General features: G+C 37.4%; 1 protein-coding gene across 7 annotated transcripts in view; it reads left to right on the top strand.

Annotated features, from left to right (window-relative positions):
• Nucleotides 1-21,725, top strand: part of UIMC1 (ubiquitin interaction motif containing 1) — a 120,016-nt gene that overhangs the window by 82,320 nt on the left and 15,971 nt on the right. For all 7 annotated transcript variants that reach the window (XM_061150991.1, XM_061150994.1, XM_061150993.1 and 4 more), the window contains one exon: nucleotides 2,716-2,875. In XM_061150991.1, the coding sequence (XP_061006974.1) occupies nucleotides 2,716-2,875 (160 nt within the window). The remainder of the gene's footprint in view (nucleotides 1-2,715; nucleotides 2,876-21,725) is intronic.

Below are 21,725 nucleotides of genomic sequence, written 5' to 3'. Positions count from 1 at the left end.
TAATAATAGTTGAAGGTACCTTCTCTGCATTTTATAGAGCTGATGATGGAATACAAAGAAGTATAGTACTGGATGTGAATACAAGTACCATTCATGTCATATAACTTCTGTGTGCGTGTGTGTTAGTCGCTTAGTCGTGTCCGACATCTTGTGACTCCATGGGCTGCAGCCCACCAGGCTCCTCTATCCATGGAATTCTCCAGGCAAGAATACTGGAGTGGGTTGCCATTTCCTTCTCCAGTTTCTATGTTTAGTGAACTTTAGAATGCCGAGTAACTGCTCAACTGCCACTAACTTTCAAGACTATTTGCAAATTATAGGGTATATTGATTTTTCTTCCTTCTGCTCAAATGGCTTTGCACTTACAGGACAACTTTTCCTTTTACAAAGGAACCTGTGTTTGTGAGAATCTCAGTGACTAAGATTGAAATAAAAAGCACCTAGAACTTTTAGACCCACTTGACTTACCCCACATGCTAGAGAAGAATAATTTTAGAACCAGAGTGTCTCCCAATACCTGGCGGAGTCAGCCTCCAGAAACAAAGTGGGTGGGGAGTGCTTTTTGTTTTTGTCATGCTGTGGTGAAATACTGAGAGTTTGGATGCCACCATGGGTTTGAGTCTACATTGTCCACTTAGTCATTTTGTGATCAGCAGATTACTTTGCCTTTTCAAGCCTTAATTTCCTCTTGTATAATACTGGAGCGAGTGATACCTCTGACAGTTAGGTTGTTGTGAGATATGGATATGGAAAATGCTTGGCCAAGCCTGGCATAGCACAGAAACTCAACCACTCTTGACTCCTTTCTTATCTTTCTTCTCCCTACCCCCATCTTTTTTTCCTCCCCTTTCTAAGTAAAGAGCAGGTATGTGTTGAAAATAACATTTTCTGACAGTTGTAGAAATTGTTTTACTTGGTATTTATTTAGATTGCCTGTTTCCCTCTCTGCTGGGTTAGATTCACAGGTGGTGAATTTTAGGGATGGCCTAAACTTAGAGACTAAAAAGAAAAAAAACCAAAAAAACCCAGTTTTCTCAGAGCTCAAATTATCTATCCACTGCAGTTTTGGTCTCATTTTGTTCTTGTATCAGAAAAGGGTTTATTTTGTTTCCTATAGTAAAGCATAATGACGGCCTAGTTGCTCCTGGCTTTTAAATGGAAGCAGTGGCTATGCAGGATAGTTTCACATTGATTGGATAGGACATGCTGTCCTTTGAAGCAAGTGTTAGGCAGTAGTGCTGCAGTGCTCACGCATACTGTTGAATTAATCACTGCAGAGTTCTTGGCTCTGACCTGTAAAGGTAAAATAAAACTGCCTCTGAGAGATACTGGGAACTGTAGGAAAAATGATGACTACAAAACACTGAAAAGGGAGTAAGAATGGCTTTGTCAGAATTGTTTTGATGATTGCCTTTAGGCCTTCTTAAATGTTTGGGTCTTAGTTGTGTTTCCTCTTTCAACCCAAAAGAAACAAATAAAACATAAGAGGTGGTTTGTCTTACTGGTGTAAGCTGAGGCCTAGATTCTTAACTTAAATTTTAGTTGTGTCGCTTGAGCTCTTTTTTTTCCCTCACTCCTGATGTCCGAAGTTACTTATAATGATCACAGTTCTTTTTGTGTGTTTGTGGAATTAATTCTTTCTTTTTCTTTCAGTTTCATTGAGATATGATTAATATATAGTGCTGTTTTGGAGAAGGAAATGGCAACCCACTCCAATATGCTTGCCTAGAGGATCCTGTGGACAGAGGAGCCTGGTGGGCTGCTGTCCATAGGGTTGCACAGAGTCAGACACGACTGAAGCTATTTAGCATGCATGCATTAGAGAAGGAAATGGCAACCCACTCCAGTGTTCTTGCCTGGAGAATCCCAGGGACAGAGGAGCCTGGTGGGCTGCTGTCTGTGGGGTTACACAGAGTTGGACACGACTGAAGCGACTTAGCAGGAGCAGCATAGCGCCGTTTCAGGAGTACAGTATAATGATTTAACTTACATGCATAGTTAAATGATTATCACAGTAAGTTTAGTGAACACCTGTAATCTCATATAGATATCAAATTAAAGAAATAGAAAATTTTTTTCCTTATGATGAGAACTCTTAGGACTTGCTGTAACAACTTTCTAATATATAACATACAGCAGTGTTAATTATATTATTACATTGTAAATTACACCCTAAATACTTATTTATCTTACAGTTAGGAGTTTATACCTTTTGACTGCCTTCATAATTCTTTTGTGAGATTGAATAACTGTCTTTTAGATGCTGTTGCTAATACAAATTGAAACATAGCGTACTGACTTAACGAGGACAGTGCCTTGCAGTGGGTTAGGGAGGAATTCTGTCAGATTTTGGAGCCCAGTAATCCCTGGTTTGAATTTCAGCTCTGCCACTTATTTGTTCTGTAACTTTGGGCAAGTTGCTTTATTGTTTTAGACAATACTTTCCTCAAGTGTAAAAAGAATGTAGTAATCTTTGCAAGATTACCATGAGGTTTAAATGAGCATTATTACATGCAGAATGCTTAGCACACAGTAGGCAGACACTGAATGAGTATTAACTATGTTAGTGTATCTCCCAATCTACTGTCCAGAATTTGGCAAAATGATTGGTGTCATTGAAAGTAAGTAAAATACAGGATGGAGCCTCTTGCAGTTCTTTTTGGGAAAAGATAACTTTGTAAAGCTAATACAGTTGCTATTTGTCATGTTCTTTAGGTTCTTCAAGTTGATAACAAGAAAGATGCTGAGAAGGAAATATCTACTATCTTCTCATCTAGTGCCCAGGTATCCTGCCCACTCTGTGACCGAGGCTTCCCACCCACAAAGATTGAGCGACATGCCATGTATTGCAATGGGCTGATGGGGCAAGATACAGGTAAAGCCACTCTTTTCTTTGACTATGTGGTGGTTTTGTAGTCCTGTACAGTACAGTGCAACAGTATTTGCACTTAAATCTTCAGTATTTAAGTTGTTGATTTTTTCTGTTTAGCTAAGTCTTTAGTGCTTTTGACATTCTTTACTACATTGGCTGGCATGATATTTTGTTGCACATACCTCAGAACAAGGGGATGGAAAAAATCTTTCATCTTTTATGTTTCAAATTTATTCTTTGCTTTAGGCAGACCATTTTACTTTAGGCAGGCCAAAGATCAGTGTGATCCCATGGACCTTGCATTTCACGTTGTATACAAATACTGAAACTCCTATGAAACTTGAGGAAATAAGTTCTAGAGTTGCCTGTTTTTCATTCAGAATAAGTCTCTTGTCAGGGTGTGTGTGTGTGTGTGTGTGTGTGTGTGTGTGTAAATTTTACCTAAAGACAGTTACAGCTGAAAAATATTCCTAGTTTCTATTCCTCTCCTATATGTCTCTGATGCATCACCCTGGAGCTTTTGATTATCTCTCAGAGAGTGCACCAGAGGCCTTGGTTTTGGTATAGCATGAGATATTGGCCAAGAGAATCTGCTTGTTCATCACAGCCCTTGAAATACCACCCCTGATCTTGCCTTTCTAAACTCTAAATGTGATAGAATCTGCACAGCTCTCTGTGGTCTAAATATAATAGAATCTGCATACCTCTTTGTGGTCTAACATGTTGAATGTAACCATTCATCAGAAGATTAGAAATGTTGCAATATTTTTCTCAGTTCTACTTGGTTCCCATCACTTAGAGATGTTTAATCTGAAATTGTATAATTGTGAGGTATGGGAAAGAAAGACACATGTTATTTAACTTTTCTGATGTTATACACTTCTCATTAGTTAAATAAGGAAGTACCTAAACTTATAATTTAAATAAATTTGTTGATTTTTCTAATTATAAAGTAGTACCAGTTCATTTTTAGTACAAATAATAATAATGGCATACATTTATTGAGTACTTGAAATGAGTCAGGCACTATTTACATAAATGGGACCATGCCACATATAATTCTATAGTTTGCTTTTTTTTATTTAGCAGTAAATTTAGATCTTTCTATGTACAGATATAATTTTTACATAGTTGAGATCTGACTGTATGTAAAATTCTGTTTTTTCTACTTATAGCATTAAATTTTTCCCATGTCACTAAAAGTTAGGTGTAAAAATATTTTTAATATTATATTAAAATATTTAATATAATATTCTGTAATCCAGAGTGCCTTCATTTACTTGTCATATATTTAGAATGCTTCATGTTGCCATGTTATACATACATGATACTGAGCTTTTTATGCCAAAAATTGTTGCTATATTTTGGGGTTATTTTTTAAGGATATATTTTTAGTTTGGTTGCTAGTGAGAAAAAGATGGGCTCCACAGTCCAGTCAGTCTGAGACTGAGTCCTGCCTCTGTCACTTACTACTCTGTGACCCTATGCTACTTTCTATTCATGCATCTGTCAACCAATAGAAATGACCTTATTTGGTTTTTATGAGGTTAAATAAGATATTTTAAGTAAAGTGTTCAGTACAGTGCCTAGCACATAATAAGTGCTTAAGAACTTTGAGCTGCTGTTATGTAGTGGAATTACTAGGTCAGATATTTTGTCATGATTTTTAAGGGTTTTTATGAATAACACTGTAGTCTTTTAAATACACTGAAAGTTGAAGACCTAAATCTGGTCAACTTCCTTTAATTGAAGAGCACTGTAGGACTAGGATTTTAGATGCAGTTTTACTTTGATATAACTCTTTAGTTTGATTTTTAGTGGAGTGTTTTAGTGGCTAAAAGAATTCTAAGGCTGGACATTTGGTGACCAGAGAAGGGAGAGACTGTTTTGTCTATCTCACTAAACATGCTTACCCAACTGGTATTAGTTACTGAGTCAACACCCCACTCAGCACTGAGGTTCAGAAATAAACGAGTTTGAGAAACTGAATCCCCGTTGAGCTCTAGGAATAGATGACCTTCTTCCAGTCATAGTTAAAAGGTAAAAAGTATAGAGTAGATTTTACTGACATCTCCTAGACAGACCACTGATAGTTTGTGCTTAAACAGGAAGCTTTGGTATTTATTTTTGTCAGATATCTTTCAGCTTTATGATACTTGCTTTTGAGCTTGTTCTTCCTTATGGGATGTGGTGGGGCAACTCACAACACCACCTTCTTGATTTAGGCTTGTTTCTGAGTTTTCTCAAACCTAATGCAGACTTATACTAGAATCAGGTTATTCTCATTGAACTTGTTGAGAAGCTGACACCATCAGGTAGGCAAAGTAGACTGAGACTTGCATTGTTATCTGTTCAGAAAGTCTTTCAAGTTCTCGAATCCATTGGGCCAGTGATCCTGTGTATTGCTGCTCAGTTGGATTTACACTCTGGGTCTTGAGGACTCTTTCAAACATTATAGATTTAAGTGTATTTTCCAATGTAATTGGAAGCTCTTATACTCTTGACACTGTATGTCTTGTAGCTCTGATCCAAATGTCTCAGACCTCCATCCAAAGATGTCTGCGGTATCCCAAATGACAGTCATACTTTTTCTTAAGGAAACTTGTTTTAAAAATTAGTTCCTTGGTGATCCAGTGGTTAAAAGACTGTGGTTCTGCAGCAGGGGGCACGGGCTTAATCCCTGGTCAGGGATCCTGCTTTTGTCACATGACACAGGCTCCCGGCCTCCCCAAAGAAAAAATCCAAAAGTATGGTGAAGACATGTTAGAATACTGCAAACTTCGTTTCAACACCAGCTTGTTTACCTAGAACCAGAAATTTGTTTTTTTTATACTACCTATTGCCTACCTACTTTAATTCATTCAAATACTTAATAGAAACACCTTTTTTTTTTAAAATGATGCTCGACCTTGTGTGGGTTACTAAAGAAGTTTAAGACAAGGTTTCTGCCACTAAGGAGCTTGTAGTGTCATTGGGGAGATAAGTGTTAACCTAAGAAATTAATTATAAGATGGCACAAAGTGAATATTGTGTACCCTGACAGTAAGTGCACCAAGAAAAAGGAGAGCTGCAGTGAATAGGGATGATATTGCCAGAGAAGGGTGGGATTAGCCTCAGCTGGATAGGTTTGGACAAACCCATAGGAAAGTAGGGGGCCCTTTATCCCCCTGTGGGTTAGATAAGGTAGGAAACAAGGGAAACAGCCACTAAATAACAGCTTCCTCTTAATCTTCCTAGTAATGTTAGCTTACCTAAATTATCCTTTCTGGTGACATTATTTAGGCCTTACAGGAAAATTTGAAGCAGGTAGTCCTCACAAAAAATGTCACTCTCTCTGCTTATTCCTCTGCTTTCCTGGGGACTGAGCTTGAGGCTCTGAGGTGGGGTAGGGAAAGTACATTAGATGAATTATGTGAAACATGTACTAGTGTGACTGGCATATAGTAGGTCTTCAGTGAATTTGCCGTCATTTGGTTTCTCTACCAGCTTGCCTGTCCTGTCTTCCTTGTCATCATGTATTGTAGTGTTTGTTCTGGTTCCTCTTAGCCTTATGACTGAAGAGAGAGGGCTGTCCTCAGCCTAATATTTTAATTTTTGGTAAAAGGAAGCCTCTCTTACAATGGAGGGGAAAGAGTTTTAACATGACCTCAGGATGAGCGACCATTAGCCCAATGCCTAAGGGGATGCAATGAGAGGACTTTCTTTCCAGAGCTTAGGATCCAGCTTTCCCCTTCTTCTTGTTTTTCCCTGAATCTGATCCTAGACATGCTTGGTTTGGCTGTGTAAAAGAAATAGTAATTAGAGTCATTTACATGAAGTGTCTACCATTTATGCCTGTTACCGTGCAGCACAATAACAATTATGCATATCATTAAATATGTGTCTGATTAACTTTGCTGTAAGTTTTATTTGATTATAATACTACACTCTGGTTGAGTTGGCTCAGTCTGCTCAGTTTGTTGCTCAATGACATGGCTGTCTATTCACAACTGTGGAAAAATTAAGAGAGTGTTCTTTAAAGGCACTGTTTGAGGAGAGACAATTTGCTAAATCAGTCTAAACTGTGACAGAAGCAGGTTGCCTTTACATTTGCTTTCTGGAGAATGTCTTCGAGATAATTTTTTCCTTTTTGTAATTTTATTTATTTTTATTTTTGGCTGTGCTGGGTCTTCGTTGCTGTGCAAGCTTTTCTCTAGTTGTAGAGTGCGGGGTCTACTCTCTAGTTATGGTGTGCAGGCTTTTCATTGCAGTGGCTTTTCTTGTTGCAGAGCATGAGCTCTAGGGTATGCAGGGTTCAGTAGTTGTGGTACATGGGCTCAGTAATTGTGGCTCCAAGGCTCTAGAGCACAGGCTCAGTAGTTGTGGCATATGGGCTTAGTTGCACCCCACCATGTAGAATCTTCCTGAATCAGGGATTGAACCTGACTGTCCTGCATTGGCAGGCAGATTTTTCTTTTACCACTGAGCCATCATTGGCTCCTTTTATTAAACATCTAGGAAGAAAAAAGGTATTCATTTGCTCATCCAATAAATACTTACTAAGTACCTACTATTAATACATGGCAGGTATAGTCAACAGAATATACAAAGTCCATGTTGTCAGAGATGTATTCTAGTAGTAGACTACTTCAGTAAACAAACATAATATGTCATGAGAGAAAGAAAGTGAAAGTGTTAGTCATTCAGTCATGTCTGACTCTGTGACCCCCTAGAGAGTAGCTCTCCAGGCTCCTCTATCCATGGAATTCTCCAGGCAAGAATACTGGAGTAGGTTGCTGTTACCATCTCCAGGGGATCTTCCCGACCCAGAGATTGAACTCAGGTCTCCCGCACTGCAGGCAGATTTTTTAATATTTGAGCTACCCAGGAAGCCTTCTATAATATGTCATGTTGATAAGTATTTTAGAGAAAGAAATCAAAAGAAGAGGGGAATAGAGAGTACTGAGGACAGGTGGCAGTTTAAAATAGGTGGTGTGGAAACTTCCATTGAGAAGGTGACATTTAAACAGAGCCCTGAGTGAGGGAATGAGGTAGGAGAATTTTGAGTGGAGAGGAGAGAGTGTTACAGGCAGTGGGAACAGTAAGTTCAGAGACCCTGAGGTGTGAATAACCTTGGTGTGTGTGGGAAATGACAGAGAAGCCAGTGTGGCTGGAGTAGAGTGAGGGAGAGATTAACAAAACCAGAGAGATAATTGGAGAGGGGACAAGTGAACAGATCACATAGAACTCATAGGTCATTAGTAAGGAACTTTAAAGGCTTTTAAATAAGGAAACATTGGAGGGATTTGAGCAAAAAAAATGAATTAATGTTTGAACAAAGGATCACTCTGGATGCTGTGTGAATAGATTGTTGATTGACAAGAGTAGAAGCTGTGAGAACAGCCAGTGCTTTATTTTTGGTAATATGATACAGTGAGAAAAACTTGGGCTTGGAACTAGGTAGATCTGAACTTAAATTTCAGCTGTAATACTGGTCAGCTGGGTAATATTTGACAAATTACCTTACTCTTTGAGGATCAGGTGCCTTATTTGTAAAATTAGTCTAGCATCATTAGTATTGTCATGAGAATCAGAAATACTTTTATCAAGTACCCAGCACTGTGTCTGGATTGTTTTAGGTGTTCAATAAAGGGTAGCTGCTGCTGTTGTTCAATATTTCAGCTAGAGCTAAAAGAAGGATGAAAGACAGGGAAAGGCATTAGAGCCAAAGTGCTAAGAATAAGTTAGTGAGAAATAGATCCTAGCTGAGTTAGGAAAGCTAAAGGCATTAACTATATACTCTTTGGGCCTAGATACAGAGGTGTGAATATTGCTAGGAGTGGATTTTCTCTTCATGGATATTTCATGGAAACATAATGGTGGGTAAGTGCATGGGTTGTTGTTCAGTTGCTCCGTCATGTCTGACTCTTTGCGACCCCATGGACTGCAGCACGCCAGGCTTCCCTGTCCTTTACCATCTCCCAGAGCTTGCTCAAACTCATGTCTATTGAGTTGGTGATGCCATCCAGCCATCTTGTCCTGGGTCATCCCCTTCTCCTGCCTTCAATCTTTCCCAGCATCAGGGTCTTTTCTAATGAATGAGCTCTTCGCATCAGGTGGCCAAAGTATTGGATCTTCAGCGTCAGCATCAGTTCCAGTGAATATTGAGGATTGATTTCCTACTGGTTTGATCTCCTTGCAGTCCAGAGGACTGTCAATCTTCTCCAACACCACAGTTCAAAAGCATCAATTCTTCAGTGCTCAGCTTTCTTTATAGTGCAACTCTCACATCCATACGTGAGTACTGGAAGAACCATAGCTTTGACTATACAGGTAGAGGTAAGAATCCTTAATGGAGATTTGCCTGAGAACTATCAAAGAAATACTGAGACCTAGAATAGGTTTGACTTGGGTGACTCAGCAAAAATCAGAAGACCTGAATGTCTCTAGGTAAAACATTTCTTAAATTGGACAGAGTTGACTTTTTCAGTTTTATATATGTGTATTTACCTACCTGAATGTAATTTGTACTCCCATTCAGTCTTCTCAGTTGTATTAATGTGGCTTTTCTGGTATCTAGGAGGATTAAGTATATCACTGTTGACAACAAACTATAGAGGTGTTAATAATACATGTCAGTAGTTAGGTGTATTGTTAGGAAGTAGCTTAAGTTTAGTAGAAATAGCATGGATTATGGAAACACACTGACCTGTGGGGAGATATACAAATCCAAACAAAGTGAGATTATAGTACTGTTGGGTAGATAAGACATACACATGAATAACTGTAATGCAAGATCAAAACTACTAAGGGGCATAAAGATAAATTCTGTGGTGTTTCAGAAGAAACGTGATTAGAGATTTAGAAGAAAGGCATTAATGTAAAACAGCAGGCAAAAATCGAATCATATAAATAGGAAAACATGAAAGGTGTACAAAAGAGCATGCAATTCAGTGTGATTGTAGTATGGACATAATGAAAATAAATAGTAAGCAGTTGGAGAATGACAAATGTAACGTGAATTATATGAGTTAATATAGGACAAGGTTTTTTTTCAACCTATAAAAAATTATTTATGTGTTTACTCCGGTGTAGTATATAGGACTCTTTTGGGTGCAAGTGTTGGAAATACAATTCAAGTGAAAAGTGAAAGTGTTAGTCACTCGGTTATGTCTGACTCTTTGCAACCCCATGAACTGTAGCCTGCCAGGCTCTCCTCTGTCTATGGAATTCTCCAGGCAAGAATACTTGAGTGGGTAGCCATTCCCTTCTTCAGAGGATCTTCCCAACCCAGGAATCAAACCCAAGTCTCCTTCATTGCAGACAAATTTATTACCATATGAGCCACCAGGGAAGCCTTGGTAATCTTAAGCAAAACAGAGAGTTTAGTTTGCATAATAATTAGGAAGCCTGGGATAGGCTTCAGACTGAGCCAGATCTGGGAGCTGAGATGATGTTTCTCTGTCTTTTGACTTTACTTTTCTCTATTCAACAGATAGACTTTCTTGTTGTTAAGGGACAGGCAAAGTGTCTGCCAGCAGCCATAGAGTTTTAGCCTTTAATGGAAAAAAAGGAGTTCTTTCTCCTGAGACCATAAATCAATCTAAGAAAGACTCTGATGGTCTTTATTTAAGTAACCACCCCTGGTTTAGTTACTATTATCAACTGGATGGTTATGTATCATTTATTAATATGTCAGAACAAGTAACAGAAAGCCCTGTTAGTATCTATCAGAAAATTTTATCAATTCTGATAACAGAAAACACCATATTAATTGATGTAATTAAGTGAGTTTAACATCTAAGGTTTCTCACATAACAAGATATCTGGAGTGAGGTAGTGGCTTAGTGACATAATGAGGACCAAAGCTTTTCTGTGTCAGCTCTACAGTCCTTGACTTGTGGCTTCTTGACTTGTGGTTTCAAGATGGCTGTTATATCTCTAGACCTTAAATCTGTGTTCCAGGCAAGAAGAAAGGATAAAGGATAAAGGATTGTAGGTTGTAATTACTGCAGTCTATTAACTCATTCCTATAATAATCTCATGGAATTGAGTTTATTCCAAATTGTGGAAAAATTAGGTCAGTTATAAATTTAGTATTTGTTCATGTCCTTTATGCATGTGTTTATGTGTCTTTATTTGTCTTTGAAGTCAGTCATTGATTAATTTGCTGTTAATGAAGTTTTGTGTTAGGTGCTGGGAGTGCTCACAGGGTGATAAGGTGATAAGTGCTCATAGCGCTGATTGAACCTCAAATTTGTATTCAGGAAATTCACAGTCCAGTGAGGCAGACAGACTTGGACACGACTAATTATAATACAAATCAGTTGAAATGCTAAAATAGAGGCACTAATATCAGGTGTGGGTTTTTAACCAACCCCCCCCTCCTTTATTGAAAATGTGCATCTAAAATAGCAACAAGCCTTGTTAGGTGTAAATTGTCTGAATTTCTGGTGTTTTCTTTAAACCACACTACAAAAAGTAAAATTACTGGATTATATGTATAAAGTTTTAAGACTGTCTTCAGAAGATTCTACTCATTTAAATTCTCATTGGCAGCACATGAGAGAGTGTTCCTTTCACCACACCATTACAAATACTGAGGAATGTTACTTTTTTTGTTGTTTTTAAAGCATGGTATATTCATTAGATCATCAGTGATATTTCATTATATTTTACATTTCTTTGATTAGTACAGTTGAATTTGTTTCTTTTTTTAAAAAGCCAACTTGTATTTCTTCTTTGAAAAATTGTTATCTGAACTTACCCAAGTATCTGTTGGGTTCTTAATATTTTTCTTATCAATTTATGTAAGTTCTTTTAGAAATGATATTTGTCTTTTGCTTCAAAGGTGCTTTCCAGGTTTTTCCCACCCACCCATCAGTTCTTACCAAGTTTACAGATTTGTGCAGTCTGGCACATCACCCCCTTCTTGTGTTTAAACAGTCAGAGCTTTTATTTCTTAAAGCAGAGGCAGGGCTGACCCTGTAGAAAGATCCCTAATCAGTGGCACTGGTATGGAGAAAAGAGTATTGGAATCCATGCAGTTAGGGAGAGGGCTGCAAGGAGAAATTGTAAAAAATTCATTGCTGCTGATAGTGGGAGAAGGAGGCTGAGAGGTAGGAAGAGATGGTGATCTAGTACAGAGGTCAGTACGAGCCGAAAGTAATATATCTAAGGTAGATTCGTCTTTGATAGATTTGACCCCAGACTGTTTGGTGTTTCTGTAGAGGCCATCATCTTATTTGAATGCCTGCTGACATAGAAATACATCATAACTTTTAGCCACTGGATGAACCCTTAGACCAAGTACCTCCACTCCAGACTTGTGATGTTCCATTGCTTGTAACTCTCTCTTGTATGTAACTCTCTCCTCTTGTATGAATAATGTAAAAAAAAAAAAAAAAAGAATAATGTAAAAGAACTGTGTGGTTCTGTCCCATTCCTCCATGCTTGTCATCTGAATTGTCTTCTGATAATTTTTGTCCCCCCTTTCTGTAGAACATTTCCTTGTATCAGCTCTGCTGTGATGCATACTGTGTGATGTGGCGTGTGAAATGGCAGTATGACTACACTCCACGTCTGCTTTAGTCCTCTCTGTCTTCACTCTTCCCATTTTGTGTCTCTGAACCTTGACTTTATCTTTGTTTTAGTTATCCCTACTCATTGTGACTTGCTGCTAAAGAGCCATACATCAGGATTTCTTTTAACATGTTTTTTCCTTCTAGATGTGCTTATTCCTCAAAAAAATAAAATAGCTTTTATTAACACCTGAATAATACCCAAAGCATTATGTGTTGAAGGAATATTAACAGCTAAAAACTACTTAAGAGAAGTTCTCTCACTTCATGATTTAGTCACACGTTTTAATTCAGGCATCTAGAGCATTTTAAGAAAGAAGAAAGTTCAAGAAATTAATATTAGGTGAGTTATCTCCATTATAATTTTCATAGAACCACAGTCAGGACTATAAGTATCTTAGAGGTTAAGTATTTTTGTTATTTCCATTTTATCCATGAGGAATCTGGTATTAGGTTTAGTTCTTGTCCAGCATCAGATAGTTAAGCAACAGAGTCAGAGCCCAAACCCAAGTCTGCCTGACTCTAGAGCTAGCGTTTTCCTTCACTGCTGTTTTCTCTCTGCCTTTCTGTGTGTAAAGATGGGGACACAAAGTCGAGGAAAGTATCGAGGAGAGCATGTAAGTCTCAGTTTTAGGAAGGTAGAATGCAATCCTTCACCCTTGAATGCTAGTGTGAAATCTGATCTCGTCAGAATTGACCTTGTCAGCTTTTCAGTTACCTAGAAGAAACTGCTTGATGGATTCAGACTATTTTCTGGTGAACAGAGTTGGTATGACATAAGTCATCTCTGAAAACATGTGTGCAAAGTCAAAGGATCAGATGAACTATCAGAATAACTTCTGGTGGTGGCTATGGAGATTGACTATTCACAGACTTGTTACTAAGGAGTTTTCTAATGGCCTAATATAAAGGGAGCACTTGATAACAAGATAGATTTGTTTTCCCATTAAGTAAAAGGGTTTAATTTGTCAAGTCTTTATAAATCATACCTAGTACAGCTTCCACTTATGAGCATCTGCTATATACCAGAAACTGCCCTTTTCATATATTCTGTTTTAGTTCTCACAACAATCTTTTGTAGTAGGAAACGAAGGCTTGATGGGAAAATAATTTCCCCAAGGTCACATCCATGATAAGTGGCAAGAACTCAGATATGCAACCAGCTTTAATTCAAAAGCTTGTACTCCAGAGAATCATCCAGGAAATATTCAGATTTGTTAAAAAATTTAAGATTACTGAGTACAGTATGATAGTCAATATTTTGTTTTAAGAATTTATAGTAAAACTGTGGTTTTTTAGAATAACAAAGTAATAATAACAATTTTGAGACTGAAGTCTTCTTGCTGGGAGTGGGTAGAGACAGATGATGGAATCAAGAAGAAGCACAGTTAGCTAATCAGTGTTGATAATAGTGTATTTCTTAAGTTGGGTGATTAATTTGCACATATATTCTTTTGTACACATTATGAAAACATTTTAAAGAGCTTGTATGTTTTTGTTATGCTCCATTGTCTCCATTTCACTTTTGTAGGAACCTTCATAAAGGCAGCCACTAGTAAAATTCAGAGAAATTTATTTCATAGGGAATTTTTTTCTCCATATGAAGCTCATTGAGTATTATCTTAATTTAGGCTCAGGTAATAATATGCAGCCACTGGATTAGATTGTCATTAATAGTTTTTAACAACGTCTTGGGGTTTTTTCCAGGTTCATTTATCGGTGCCACATGTCTTCCATACCAGTTTCTTGAAAAGACAATGGCCGGTTTAACTTTGATTATTGTCTTGCAAAAGGACTTTGTGTGTGCATGTTTATATTAATTACAAGAACATTTCATACATAAAAATGGAAGGAATATTAGTGCCTTGAAACCTCCATGTGCTGCCCAGTCATCAACTCATGGTCACTCTTTCATCTATATTCCACCCATAACTCCCACTGCCTAGATTATTTCAGATCAGATCCTAGATACCATTTCATTATTTTACGAGGTATCCCTGAAAGATAAAATCTCTTCTTTAAAAAACCTTAACTATTAATATAATACTGTTAGGCCAAAATTTTTAATATAAATACCTGGTCTGTTTAAATCTCCTTGAGTCTTATAATTGGTTTTTATAGTTGGTTTGTTAAAATAGTGTTCTAAACAAGATTGCAGAGCATTTTTAATGCTAATAGCTTAGGCACGCTTAATTGATAGGAAAGTCAAATTCCGAAATATTCCTTTTTAAGACTGAAACGTTCATGATTAATACTTACAAGCTTAGTAACAGTAACTGTGTCACAGTTGTTTTTGTTTCCTCCTTGGCATCTTAATATAATGCTAAAAATAAAGTAAAATAAAAAACGTAATGCTATGCAGGAGTCCTTAGAAAATGTACTCTTAGAGCAAAAGTTGACAAACTTTTTTTTTTTGGCTGCACTGTGTGGCATGCAAGATCTTAGTTCCTGGCCGGGGATCAAACCTGAGCCTCATGCCAGGGAAGTACAGATTCTTGACTACTGGATAGCCAGGGAAGTCTCTGACAGACTTTTCTTAAAGAGACAGGTAGTAAATATTTTAGACTTTGCATGCCTTATAGTCTCTGTCACAGCTTCTCAGCTCTGCCTTTGTAGTATGAAAGCAGCCATAAACAGTATGTAAGTGAATGGGCTTCCCAGGTGGCACTAGTGGTAAAGAACCAACCTGCCAGCTCAGGAAATGTAAGAGACTTGGGTTTGATCTCTAGGTTGGGAAGATCCCCTGGAGGAGGGCATGGCAATCCACTCCAGTATTCTTGCCTGGAAAAATCCCTTGGACAGAGGAGCCTGATGGGATATGGTCCATAGGGTCGCACAGAGTTGGACATGACTGAAGCAACTTAGCATGCACTCACAAGATGGCTTTGTTCCAATTAAAGTTTATTTATAAAAATAGGTAATCAGACCATAATTGGAATGTCCCTGTTCTTCCACATTGGCTTTTTACAGTGTGTTTTGTAGATCACTAGAGTTCTGGGGATTTTAGGTAAGAGCAGGTAGGCTAGCGCTAATACTATTGTTATAGTCCACCTTCACTACCCAGAGCTCTACTTTTATTTATTTTATTTATAGGGTCTGGAATGAGGTTTTATTTGAAAACAGGATTCTCTTGTTTAGAAAAAAATGTTGAAATTCACGGGTCTATAACATGATCCTGGTCTTTATAATAACGACACCTACTATTACTACTGCTTTGTGCTAGGCACTGTGAACTTATGTGCTTATCCTTATTGCACCTGATCTTTGCAGCAACCTTGCAAATTACATTATATCATCCCCAGGGAGAAGTAAGTAACTGTCAGAATTCACTGAGCTAGTAAGTTGAATTGTTTGACTTTTTATTATCCAGATGGATTTTCTATATGTCCTAAATTCCAGTCATTTGTAAATAGTATGTTGTACAGATATTTTCTTCTAGTCCGACTTGCCTATTCATTTTCTTATAGGTGTCTTGATGAGCAGAACTTTTAAGATGGAGTCTAATTTATTAATTTTTTTCTTTTATGGTTATTCTGTTCAGGCTTATGATATGTGTTGGATTAATTTTTGTGTATGGTTGCAGTAAGGATTGAGGTTTATTTATTATATATGCATATCTAGTTATTCCAGCACTTTTTGTTGAAAAGACTTCCCTTTCTCATTGGGTTACTTTTGTGCTTTTGTAGAAGATCAAATGACTAAGTAAAAGTAAGGCTTGTGTTTGGGTTCTGTTATATTTGTTTATCTTTATGCCAGTACCCCAGATATCTTGATTATAGTAGTTTCATAGAAAGTCTTGACGTCAGCTAGCATAAGTTTGCTTTGTTCTTTTTTAAAGATTACTGTGGACATTCTAGGCTTTTGCATTTCCATAGAGATTTAAGAGCCAACTAATGAGTTACTTTAGTTCAGTTCAGTTCGATCTCTCAGTTGTGTCCAACTCTTTGTGACCCCATGGACTGCAGTACGCCAGGCCTCCCTGTCCATTACCAACTCCTGGAGTTTACTCAAACTCATGTCCATTGAGTCAGTGATGCCATCCAACCATCTCATCCTCTGTCATCCCCTTTTCCTCCTGCCTTCAATCTTTGCCAGCATCAGGGTCTTTTCAAATGAGTCAGCTCTTTGTATCAGGTGACCAAAGTATTGGAGTTTCAGCTTCAACATCAGTCCTTCCAATGAACATTCAGGACTGATTTCCTTTAGGATGGACTGGTTGGGTCTCCTTGCAATCCAAGAGACTCTCTAGAGTCTTCTCCAACACCACAGTTCAAAAGCATCAATTCTTCGGCACTCAGCTTTCTTTATAGTCCAGCTCTCACATCCATACATGACTACTGGAAAAACACTTGACTAGATGGACCTTTGTTGGCGAAGTAATGTCTCTGCTTTTTAATATGCTGTCTAGGTTGGTCATAACTTTTCTTCTAAGGAGTAAGCGTCTTTTTATTTCATGGCTGCAGTCACCATTTGCAGTGATTTTGGAGCCCCTCCCCCCAAAATAAAGTCAGCAACTGTTTCCACTGTTTGTCCATCTATTTGCCATGAAGTGACGGGACTGGATGCCATGATCTTTGTTTTCTGAATGTTGAGCTTTAAGCCAACTTTTTCACTCTTCCCTTTCACTTTCATCAAGAGGCTCTTTAGTTCTTCTTCACTTTCTGCCATAAGGGTGGTGTCATCTGTATATCTGAGGTTATTGATATTTCTCCCGGCAATCTTGATTCCAGCTTGTGCTTCATCCAGCCCAGCGTTTCTCATGATGTACTCTGCATACAAGTTAAATAAGCACAGTGACAATTTACAGCCTTGACGTACTCCTTTTCCTATTTGGAACCAGTCTATCGTTCCATGTCCAGTTCTAACTGTTGCTTCCTGACCTGCATACAGGTTTCTCAAGAGGCAGGTCAGGTGGTCTGGTATTCCCATCTCTTTCAAAATTTTCCACAGTTTGTTGTGATTCACACAGTCAAAGGCTTTGGCATAGTCAATAAAGCAGAAATAGATGTTTTTTTCTGGAACTCTCTTGCTTTTTCTGTGATCCAGTGGATGTTGGCAATTTGATCTCTGGTTCCTCTGCCTTTTCTAAAACCAGCTTGAACATCTGGAAGTTCACAGTTCACATACTGTTGAAGCCTGGCTTGGATAGTTTTGAGCATCACTTTGCTAGTGTGTCAGATGAGTGCAATTGTGTGGTAGTTTGAGCATTCTTTGGCATTGCCTTTCTTAGGAATTGGAATGAAAACTGACCTTTTCCAGTCCTGTGGCCACTGCTGAGTAGCCACTAAGTTACTTAGTTTCCAGCTTTGTTTCTGGTAATGTTCTCTTTCTTGAAGTGTATTTTATCTGATAGAACAACTAGACAATTCTAGCCTTTTCAGCTCTTTTATGCCTGCTGCTTGCCTGGTGTATGTTTTTCTGGACATTTACTTTTAACATGAAAGTGAAAGTTGCTCAGTCGTGTCCAACTCTTTGCGACCCCTGTGAACTGTATATGTATAGTCCATGGAATTCTCCAAGCCAGAATACTGGAGTGGGTAGCCGTTCCCTTCTCCAGGGGATCTTCCCAACCCAGGGATCAAACCCAGGTCTCCCACACTGCAGTGGATTCTTTACCAGTTGAGCCACCAGGAAAGCTCACTTTTAACATAAAAAAATGTATATATATATATTTAAAGTATGTGTCTTGTAGACACCATATAATTGTCATGCCTTTTACCCATTCTGACACTGTCTAATTTTTAATTGGAAAATTTAGTTAATTGTTTAATTATTGATGTGACTGGATTTAGGTCTACCATTTTGTTTTTAAATTTTTGTCTCTTTTGTTTTTTTCCTTATTTTCTATCTTCTTTTGATTATTGGAATATGTTATATAATTACTTTTTTTCACTTTTATTTTTTAAAGCCATAGCTATTTTTAGTGGCTACTCTTGGGGGAAGGTAGTCTTCCACAGTCTGCTTAGAGTTAATACCACTTTATGAAGTATATAGAAGTCTATATAAGTCCATTTATTACCTTACCCTTTCTTTTATGCTGTAGTTGTCATATATCTACATATATTATAAATCCTATAAAACAATGTTACAGTTTTTTGCTGTGGATTGTAAAGAAATTAAGAGGAAAATGATCTTTACTAGATATTTACCATTTTTTATATTCTTTAGTTCTTAATGATCCCCTTCAGTCTGAAGAATTGCCTTTAGTATTTCTTACAGTGTGGGCCTGCTGGCAACAAACTTCCATAATAATTCCTTAATAATTTTTTTAAATGCCTTGATTTCACCATGATTCTTTTTTTTTTAAGTTTATATATTTTAAAATTCTGTCTGTCTGATTTTTAACTCTTTTACTTCTTAATCTTTGTCATAGTCATTGCATTGTTAAGATAAATGAATTAATAAGCAAATGCTATTTTATTAATATAACTAGTATGAAATTTAAAATGTGACTTTTTCCCAAAAATTAGTGCTGAGCTTGGTTTTCAAAGAGAACCAATCAGATCAAAATTCATCTTTTAACTACGTATCTAGCTCTTCTTTCTGATTTTGTTAGTTCTATTAATATATATTGGTTTTTTTCAGTCATTGGAGTTCAACTTCTTAGGATCAGTATCTTTTGAATTATCAAATGCTGCCATATTTTTTTCAAGTACTACATCTCTGACATCCATTTAGGATTCATCTGCATTTCTGAAATCCTGTTCATAGGGCACTGTTCTGTTCAAATATCATCAATTGAGTTCTATATGATTTAATTCCAAAACACTCATGACTAAGAGTAGAACTCCTGGATAAATGGCAAATTCCACAGCTGACATAGGAAAAGTCAAAACAGCACTGTAACTTCTTTTATTAGAAAGGAAAACTGATGAGCACAGTGGAAAAAAGTGGAAAAAAATTTTTCTAACTGAAGTGATGTTGGTTTATAACACTGGAAAATGTTACTCAGAAAAGTCTCATCCATGATTTGGCCCAGTCCAATATGACAGAGGATGAGATGATTGGATGGCATCACCGACTTTTGATGGACATGAGTCTAAGCAAGCTCTGGGAGCTGATGATGGACAGGGTAGCCTGGCATGCTGCAGTCTATGGGGTTGCAAAGAGTCTGACGTAACTGAGCAACTGAACTGAATTGATCCGAAGCCATTGTTAAGTTTAATGTCTATCTTTTCCTTACTTTTTTTGTTTTTATTTACAGGCATATCTTGTTTTATTGCACTGTCTTTTAGTCTGTGTGTGTGTGTGTGTGTGTATGTTTACAAATTAAATATTTGTGGTAGTCCTTTGTCAAGCAAGACTGTCAGCACCATTTCTCCAACAGCTTTTGCTCACTTCATTTCTCTGTGTCACATATTGGTAGTTCTTAAAATATTTCAAATTTTTTCATTCTTCTGTTATGGTGATCTGTGAGCAGTAATATGTAATGTTACTACTGTAACTCACTGAAGCCTCAAAAGATGGTTAGCACTTTTCAGCAATAAACTTTTTTTTTTAATAGGACTATGGTTGCTTTATGCTACTGTGTCAATTTCTGTTGTACAGTGAAGTGAATCAACCATATGTATACATATATACCCAGCAATAAAGTGTTTTTAATTAAGGTATGTACATTATTGTTTTTTAGACATGATGCTATTATATGCTTAAAATGCTACAGTATAAGAACCTACGGTATAGCACAGGGAACTCTACTCAGTACTCTGTAATGGCCTATATGGGAAAAGAATCTAAAAAAAGAATAGAGATATATCTGATTCACTTTGCTTAACACCTGAAACTAACACAACATTGTAAATCAGCTATACTCCAATAAAACTTAAAAAAAGAAAGTGCTTCGCTGGTGGCTTAGTGGTAAAGAATTCACCTGCCAATGCAGGAGACATGGGTTCGATCCCTGATCGAACTCTCTGTAACAAGAGAAAAGCCTGCACAGCAACTAAGACCCTGCACAGCCAAAAATAAAATTATTTTTAAAAATTAAGAACGATTATAGTATAGTATAGATATAATTTTCATATGCATTGGGAAACCAGAAAATATGTGTGATTTGCTTTATTGCAGTATTTGCTGCTTTGCACTTGTCTGGAACTGAACCCGCAATATCTCCGATGTATGCTGGTAATTAGCTTTGAACAGCAGGTTTATTTTGAGACCATTTAAAAATTTTTATTGTTTAACAGTATAATGAATCACTATGAACCCATTTTCCAGCTTCAACAGTTATCAACATATGACCAGTCTTTTTTTATATGTAACATTCCTCCCATCCACCTCCTACTAGATTTTTTGAAGCAATTTTCAGACATATTATCTATAAATATTATAATACTAAAAGATAAAGAGTATTTTTTTAAAAAATACAGCCACAGTACCATTTTTTTTATAACAGTCAGCATCTCCCTTTCCTCAGTCATATCATAATTTTTTTTTAATGGTTTGTTCAGATCAGGGTCCAAACAAGGTTCATGTTACATGTTACAAGGTTACATGTGTTAAATCTTGCAAGTTTCTTTCTTTCCTTTTTATTATTATTAATTCATTTGTCTGTGCTGGGTCTTAGTTATGGCATGTGGGATCTTTAGCTGCAACATGTGGGATTCCTGACCAGGAATCAACATGGGCCCTGCATTGGGAGCACCGAGTCCTAGCTGCTGAACCACTGGAGAAGTCCCAGTGTCTTTCAAGTTTCTTTTAGTCTCTGTATCCTCTTCTCTTTGTTTTCTTTATAGTTTGTTAAAGAGATTAGCTTTTTGTCTTTCAGAATTTCCCTCCTAAATTTTGCTGATTGTATGCTTATTGTCATCTTTAACATGGTCTTTTGTCCTGAACTATATTTTCTGGACGCTTCTGTTTTGATTTGAGGCTTGATAAGATTCCATTTAGATTTTTAAAAGTTTTTTGTTGTTGTCGGCCCTGCTCTTCGTTGCTGCATGCAGACTTTCTCTATTTGCTGTGAGCAGGGGCTTCATTCTGTTGCAGTGTTGGTGGCTTCTCTTGTTGCGAAGCACAGGCTCTAAGCACATGGGCTACAGTAGTTGCAGCACATGGCGTCATGTGGGATCTTTCATTGCAGTTATGAGACTCTCTAGTTGTGGTGCTTAGGCCCAGTAGTTGGGCCTGGGGCTTACTTGCTCCAAGACATGTCAAATCTTAGTTCCTCGACCAGGGATCCAGCAGGTGTCGCCTGCATTGCAAGGTGGATTCTTAACCACTGGTCCACCAGGAAAGTCCCTAGATTTTGTTTTTAACAAGAGTATTTCATAGGTGGTATATTATATCATCGGAGA

This window comes from Dama dama, chromosome 9, assembly GCF_033118175.1.
Source record: "Dama dama isolate Ldn47 chromosome 9, ASM3311817v1, whole genome shotgun sequence".
NCBI classification, from domain to species: Eukaryota; Metazoa; Chordata; class Mammalia; order Artiodactyla; family Cervidae; genus Dama; species Dama dama.
The sequence above is the reverse complement of the archived record's forward strand: the minus strand, read 5'-3'. Positions and strand labels throughout refer to the sequence as shown.